The sequence below is a fragment of the Schistocerca nitens genome, chromosome 2 (assembly GCF_023898315.1).
Source record: "Schistocerca nitens isolate TAMUIC-IGC-003100 chromosome 2, iqSchNite1.1, whole genome shotgun sequence".
NCBI lineage: Eukaryota > Metazoa > Arthropoda > Insecta > Orthoptera > Acrididae > Schistocerca > Schistocerca nitens.
This window is the reverse complement of record NC_064615.1, coordinates 678966075-678974489: the sequence shown is the minus strand read 5'-3', so window position 1 is coordinate 678974489 and position 8415 is coordinate 678966075. Positions and strand designations below refer to the sequence as shown.

General features: G+C 38.1%; 1 protein-coding gene across 1 annotated transcript; it reads left to right on the top strand.

Annotated features, from left to right (window-relative positions):
- Nucleotides 1-613: 613 nt before the first annotated feature.
- LOC126234551 (zinc finger Ran-binding domain-containing protein 2-like) lies at nt 614-7051 on the top strand. Its single transcript, XM_049943253.1, has 2 exons — nt 614-821; nt 5343-7051. The coding sequence occupies exon 2, from the start codon at nt 5351-5353 to the stop codon at nt 6053-6055; it is 705 nt and encodes a 234-aa protein (XP_049799210.1). The 5' UTR covers nt 614-821; nt 5343-5350; the 3' UTR covers nt 6056-7051.
- The last annotated feature ends 1364 nt before the right edge of the window (nt 7052-8415 follow it).

Below are 8415 nucleotides of genomic sequence, written 5' to 3'. Positions count from 1 at the left end.
ACGTTATGAAGTTTGCTTTCATCAGGAATAACCTTTATCGTTGTTGGTTCCTCAATTAGGGTACTATACTCCAACTTTTTGTATCACGGATGGTAACTCATAACTTCGCTTTTACCGTTCTGTACTGGGCTAGGTGAATTGACGTGACGTGACGTGACAGCCAGTGTGAACTGGCCTAATGACTGACTCCCAGGCATAAATTTCGTTATGTTGCCATAGTAACGCACCGAATCTTTGATATCAACGGTGTGCTGGGTGTGACTGTCCATGGTTAACGGTTTTTGTCGCTACTAGAAATCATAGAACTGAAACAATTTACTACAAGTTCTCCTGTTTTCTGAATCTACAGCTGTGTTCTTGTGATCTCTAAATGATGGACAAAAGCTCTTTTTATCTTCCTACCAGGACCTTCTCTGCGGCAGAAGCAATTGAGGTACGTACCGTTATATTCCGCACTAAAATGAAGCCAGAGTTATACAATTCGAGGATTAATGTTAATGATTGCGTAAATGTGACTCTGACATTTGCATATGAATGTCGACGAATAAATAATAATCGAAGGGACGTCGTCACAGATTACATTTCAGGATGCTATACGGGCTGATTATAGTATCTTTGGTGTTTGGCGTTTATGGAGCCTAGAATGTACGTTATTTACAAATTTGTTTGCTAAATTGCTTAGTTTGGCTGGAAACTGTTTTTAATAAGTGTTTACAATCACACGTGCTAATAGCCTGATTGTGGAAAGTCATCAGTTTCGATCGTGGACGTTTGTGTGACGTGAAGCTTTGTGGCGTCTACCGGCAAGAAGATTAAACAAGGTAAGTCGTTCTGACTATTTTATGTAGTGTTATTATTTTGTCTTCTAATATTACTTGTGTGTGCTATGATAAATAATTAAATTAATAATCGGGTTGTACACAGAATTCCTCATTTCTTTTTAGAGATAAGTACTACAGTTGTAGAAATGGAAAAACTGCAAAAACACCAACGCAACTCACAAAGCGTAGTGGTGTCTCATTTTTCTTACTTCTACATTTGCATTTGCACAGAGGCTGCTATGTTGAAACACATGCCTTTGGGTAGGGTGAGATTGATGTTATTGCATGAGGGTTAACACTGTATAGTTCTGTTGGGTAATTAAGTTCCCACTAATATGAAGTACGGAAGTCAGAATGTTCTAGATCTATATGGTTGTTTAAACATAGACTTTTATACTGTTGCTCTTTTTGTTATCTTAGTGATATTTAAAGTTACCTTCAGTCTGACAATTTTTAGGTAAAATCTCAAATAGCTAATAAGTTGAAATTAATCACAGTTTAGCACAATACAAATAAATTTGAAAGACAACTCTGTTAGTGACCCATGTCGAATGGGTTGAATTGTGAGACAGAATATCAGGGCGACCCAGAAAAATTACTTATTACCAGTAGATGTGGTAGAAGTGCCCCGTAAGGTTATGCATTCATTGAGTTCTGCACCAAGTTATTATCGAAAGAGTCAGCTGCTGTTGACTTGCTCCATTTGTATATGATATATAGATGTGAACATATTCAGAAGCTTTAGATTGAAGGTGGTCACAAGGGCCATTCATGCTGTATCAAGCCATGCTGAACTACTGGGCCTCAGTACGATCACACTTGTGAGTATATCTGTATGGCAACTTTAATGAGCTTGTTTAAAGATTCTTTTCTTCCAAGTTCAATACATCTGGATAACATTATATGTATTCTTGGAGACAATTCTCTTCAGCCCAACAGTTGTCTAACCTAGTAGTGTTTGTGGTATAAAATTTATTTGTATGCCACCAAATGCAACAAATCTGTCAGCTACTGGATGTCATGTTCTTCAGGTGTAGGAGACGCGTACCGTGAGGAGTCAACTTGTTTAGTATTTCAAGTAATTTTTAATATACATTCTGTGCTCTTTGTCCTTTATCACTCATTAAAATGTCATCTTACAGGGTATCATACTGTTGCCCCCACCCTTAGAAGCTTCGTAATGTGGAATACTGCATTTCTTTCAGCTAAGTCTTTGTGGAATAAGTGTTGTAGAGTAGTATTTTCAAATACGACACCACTGCAAGCTCAAATTTGTATGGTTCAGTTGCTGTATTAACATAGCCGATGAAAGAACATGTCCCTCGCTTGAACAGAATGTGTGAAGGGCCTGTGTGACTTAAAGTGGATATGACCCATATACCAAATAGTTCTGTATTGTGATCCTTTGCATTGCATCTCAGCAGTCGGAACACGTTTTTAATTGTGAGTTTACATGTTATATTTTGTCGACCAGATAACTTCACTTCAGTAAAGTCATTGTATGTTGCAGGAATATTGTGACTATATATGTAATGAAATTATTGGAGGCAAGGCTCTCTGCAAGGATTAACAGGTGGGATGTCGTAAAAAGAGTGAGTGGTAGTCTAAGAGAACAGGTGGTCTTGTAGGCTTAACAGTTACTGATTAAGCAGTGTTGCTGACCTATATTAGGGCTTGCTTCACCTCACTTAAGTTATGGCTATATATAGCACTGTGGTGATATCACAGAAGGGTAAGGAGAGACACCATTGTGGAGAAGAGGATTCAGAAGACTATACTGCATTGAATTGTGAATCCTCTATGTTAGATAAAGAAAAGAACTTCTAGTAATTAATGAAATACATTACTTTACACTGCAGCAGAAGGTATTAAATATCACAACTATTTCATACAGTGTAATGTTTCCTTCAGCTGTTAGAAAAACAGTTTCAAAAACTGGTGTTTCAGTACACCAGTATGAGTATACCGGGCACAGCTGTGGGAAATTTTTGCTCAACCCCCAACTAACAATCGTGGAGTAAAGAATAACAATAGCTTTACGCATCGATTGCCGTCCCACTCTTGTCATTTGCCACCATGATTGCTTAAGAACCCTGGAATCCAACCATACTGTGGACTGTTGTTATAGCTTAGTTCAAGTCCTGACGCTCACTATGCCCTTTGTTGCTATTTTGTTTTTCAGAGTTTACACTGATATTCCGTGAAATGCAAATTCTCTCAGCATGTCCTACCTCAACAAGATCTTTCTAATTTGAGAGCAGACCCCAAGCTCTGGTTAAATTGAAATCTCCATCCCTGTTTATTAGGCTTTCTGACACTGTTATTTCAGTACACTCTTTAATTATGCTCTTGATGTTTACAACACAATACTGGCCTCATCATATTGTGCTCAGCAACAGCTGATTTGCTTGAAGGTTGTAGTTGGCTGTGCAGCTGATGTTCCTTGCATCTCTGCTTGACTCCTGATAGTCTGCCTCCAACTGAGACATTGGAAATTCATATGGGATGCAATACACATCCACCTTTCAGCAATCTGGATCATCTTTAATATTACAAACAAGATTTTTTATCTTAGTTGAAGGAAGTGAAATACATTGGATGGTATGTTTCTGTAGGAGTCTACTGATCTTTTTGGATGATGGGCCAGCATAAGGTAGATAAACAATTCTTCAGTTCTTACATAGTAATTTCGAGTGAGAAGATTGCAAGATATGTTTCACTTGCCATGTAAATGTAAAACATTGGCATAAATGTGCACTTTTCCTATACATTGTGGATTTTAACAACTGACAGGCATCAGAGGAGTGCTACATATGTAGACACACCAAGTTACGCTAGGTGCATTTTAGCTGCGTGTTTTTACTTGTGGCAAACCTGCTGTAATTTTATTTTTGATAAACCTGTGTGGAATGTGCAATCTACTCTCCACTAAAGTATTAACATGGCGTGACTAGTGAATGCACAATGGAACACAATGTACAACGAAAAGAAAATTTAAAGATGTGAAGATGACAATCTTACCTGTTGAAACTGGTCAGTAAAAACAGCTTTGAATGTGATCTTGCCATCAGAAAATTTTCTTTAATATTTCCAAGTGTTTTTTGATAGGTTTTGTGAATTGGTGTCAAGTGTTGTCATGCTGCAACATCACATTTTCATGTCTGTTGCTATACTGTGGCCATTTGCCTTTCAGTGCTCTGATCAAACCCATCATTGCTTTCAGTAATGATCTGCTGTGAATGTTTCCATCAACATCATTAGCTTCAAAAACCTTCTTTCTTCCAGCATCATACTGGTGTTAGACATCAAAATCATGTATTCCGAACTGTTGAAACCATCTCTGCACTTCACCATTGGTCTTAGCCAGCATTTTATGAGCCTTAACAGCAGATTTTTCATTGGAAAGCAGAAAATCAAAACTTCCCACAAATGATGAGAATTGGGTTCGCAAGTTGAATATTCAGTTGAGAACAACTTTTTAAAGCAATCACAGATTGACTAATATTTTGACAGTGTTATGTTTACAAATGTCTAAGCTTATTGTATGACAAGACCAACTACCTACACCACCACTTGTCACTACTCTCATCTGTTGCAAATCAATATAAGCAAAGTTGTAGACCTAATATCAGATATGAAGATCTTCATCACCTTTGTGTCACCTTCTGGAGAAAGGCAAAGTTCTTGTTGTGCGCAGTGAAGATCATTAGCAATTATCACTGGTCCTTTGGATAGTATATCATGGTCATAAACAGGTTGTGTATTCATGTGACAACTATTGAATCTCTTTAAATGTGAAACCAGTATGATTTGATGCAAAAAACTCCTAAAACAGACCTTTACCATCCATTTTATTTCATCTGTATGCTAACTGTTACTGTTGGATAGATGGCAGTATGTTAAAAGGACCCAGCTTGATAGTTAAAAGTTGCTAATGCAAGCTGCTACACAGAAGCCTGTCCCAGTGATTTTTGGTTCAAATCCTTGTGATGGAAGGTACTTCTTTGCCTAGATGTTACCTGGCAAGAGGTCAAATCATACAGTATTTGAGCTCCAGGATGTTCACCAAAGTCCTAGTCTTGATTCCAGACTTGTGTAGTTTTTCCCAGCGTTCACATGTAGTGCAGATGGGGTGACCCATCAAACGTTGACGTTAAGTTCGTTGTTACCTTCGGTGTTTTTTGAGAAGTCTAGGTTTTCATTCAGCAACTTGCTTAAATTCTTCCTTTCTATCATTCCGTACTAATCCATAACATTAAACTGATCACTAGAGTGAACAGCTGTTCACTTTATACAAATAACTGTTCATCACTTTAACACGTTGGGACAATGCAGTTGTAATCTGCCTGCATTACGATGTGGACAAATAGACAAGCTTCTTAATGACTCCCTCCCTCCCTCATGTGGGGTCTCTGTTACATTATGTCAAGTATTTGACAAGCCTGGCATTTGGGAAATATGCTATTGGTTAAACTTACATATGCTAGATTTATTTTATAGCTTCTAAACTATATTTTGCAGGTGCTGACATGAATGGTGTGAGAGCTGGAGACTGGGTGTGCCCAGATCCAAGCTGTGGAAATTTGAACTTCGCACGTCGAACAGCTTGCAACAGATGTGAAAGAGAGAGAGATGGTGGACCAGGAGGAGGAAGCAGCAGCAGGAGACGGAGGGGTGCTGCACCTGAAATAGGACGAGCTGCTGCTGAGAAGAGTCGTGGCCTATTTAGTGCTGATGACTGGCAATGTGGCAAATGTGGAAATGTAAATTGGGCTCGCCGCACTGCTTGCAACATGTGTTCTGCTCCACGTGTAGCTGATGAAGCTGAAGAACGCACTGGTCTTGGAGGCGGTTACAATGACCGTGATGTAGTTGAGTATGTAGAGCGTGACAGCGATTCAGATGGTTATGATGAATTTGGACGTCGGAAGCGCAAGCGCAGGGGATCCAATAGAGATTCTGACAAAGGACGCAGTCGTAGTCCTCAAGAGGAGGAAGACAGACACAAAAAAGGTGATGATGAAGAGGAGGAGGAGGAAGAAGATGATGATGAAGAAGAAGAATCTGGAGATGAAGGGGACTTAAGTAAATATGACCTAAGTGATTGGGGTGTAGACTCCAAGAGGAAGTCACGCTCACGTTCCCGCTCACATACGCCTGGGCCTCCAAAGAGAAAGAGCCCTGGACGATCTCGCTCCAGGAGTCCAATCAAATCCTCTGAATCAGTGAAGTGAAGTGTTCCTCTTTGATACTGTACAGTCTGCAGGAGACTGTGTTCACTGTCTATACGAGCAGAGGGTTGCATAGAATGTTTGTTTCTGGACAAGATTCAACTTTTAGGTTACAAGAGGTAGTCACATTCAGTCTCATATTCTGCTTATTCTGTGAGCATTCCATTTTTCTTTTCCCAGAAATTAGCCATTGTTAATTATTGTTTGGCTTATGGACTGCAGGATACTGACTCTCTATTCTCATTGCTCATCTGAAAAGCACTGCATCTGTTAAAATGTTGGAGAAATTGCAATTATGTTTTATTGTTGATTATGGATAGAACCACTTGTTCTAATTCAGCACCTTTCTTCATGTGGAGGGCTTAATGAGAATAACGATGTATGGAAGAAAATTTGTTTCCAAAGACATCATCTCAAATCCTTCTCAGCCTGAAGGCACTGTGTACTCTGTAAATAAATGTACAACCAATGATGAACTGTCAGTATGTTTAATGATGAAATAATGTGGCATAAATTTGAAAAATCTAGTGCCACTCTAGTGTTTTTGTAATAAATTTTTATTTGTAGCATTAAATGCTTGTTGGCATTTCACTTCTTTTACCTGATGGTCATTGGTATATTGTGATTTGCTGTCATATTTTGTAGTTTAGAATGCATCATTTCTGTTGTATGCTTCTGAAACGAACTGATGTATAAGAAAGATTGTATCTATATCAAATAAATGTGTATGTGTTGTGAGGAGGAACAATGAATGGTGTTAGTTGTTCCCATTATTTTTATTAAATCTTTGAGCACATTTTTCAGAATTTTTGACTTTTCACCCAAAATATTTTATGGAATAGACCATTTAATGATCTATCTGTACCTACACAATGACATTGCAGATATTGGTGTTATGTGAGAACTGTTGTTGTAATAAATCTTACATTTTTTGTAATGTAGTAGAATAAATAATAAACTATAATATATACTGTATAAGTTAGTTATCTGGACTTTGAATCAAACTACATGTCATACAATTACGAAGCATCCCAGGTAATTCCTTTTGTGAGGCTGGTTATTTGTTTAACAAAGAAGGTGTTTACATTCTTTACAGTACTTTTTTAATGTGCTTTCTGCCCACTCCCCCACCCATTGTCCTCTCCTCCCCCCTTTTAAATATGTACAGTCTTTCCAATAAGATGTAGCCACTGCCACAGAGACAAAATCCAAGTCATTTACTTAAGATGTCAGTAGAAGCAGCTGCCCCTTAGAATTCAACATCTGGTCATCTGCATGATCTGGCAACAACACAGAATGCAGAAACATCTATCAGAAGTGTTGCCTCCATCACAAGCTGTCAGCAATGTATCAGCTCATTGTATAGTGGTAAGTGTTGTACAGTAGCTGCAAAGTCCCCAAGTTTCATCCACTTATTCCTTTATGTTTAAACCGCATTTCATCTGTCTGCTAAAAGTATCAGTTTGATGGCACCTCAAAGATAACCAGTAATAGCAAAACCTCCCAGAAACATTTCTTCGAAAGAACTTGTGGTTGCTTGAGTGTCTGCTCATAATAATGGCACCTTTCAGCCAACCACCAACTGGTGGCAGTGGGTGTCTGCCTGACCATTGATACATGGTGCAACTTGGGCACATTTTGAACTGGTATTGGAAAGGACAAACATGTTTAGGTGTTGTTTTTCTGTGCAAAATAACTTCAATAAAGCAAGTGAACACCATGCAGTATCAAAACATATGTAGGTTGCTACGAGTAAATTTATCAATTGTCCCTTTCTTATTTGAAGTTCTAATACTTGTCTTGCTCTTATGTATTGGATTTTGCATAATTGAAACTTATGAACTTTGTTCAAGGTTTGTAAAAAAAGTTGAAACTCAAAAAAGGTCTAATACTTGCAACATATTGTTAGCTTTGAGTTTAATAGAGTGAAGTCAGCTCAAAGCATTTAAATTGTGTGTGTAGGTGAGTGTTATCAGATAAATCATATTATAAAAGGATTTTCATGTTTGAGGAAAGATCATTCTGGCATGAGTGCTATCCTCATTCAGGAAGACTCGATATTTGTCATATGTCATGAATTACTATAATTAAAACTTCATGCTAGTTTTGCATTCCATACCAAGGTTCAGAAGTCAGGTGTAATAGTAATGTATGCTTTAATGCAAAGTAACAAAAACCAGTGGGGTGACTTTTTGCTCAAATGTCATTAGTCTCTTAAGAAGGGCAATGTGAACAGATTTTTTTCCATCTGGTGGCACAAAAAGGATATTGTGCACCACCATCTGCTCCACGGGGGTGTATCTATAGTAGCCAGCTTGAAACCTGACTTGACATCTTTAACTTTGAACCAGTAGGTTTATTTA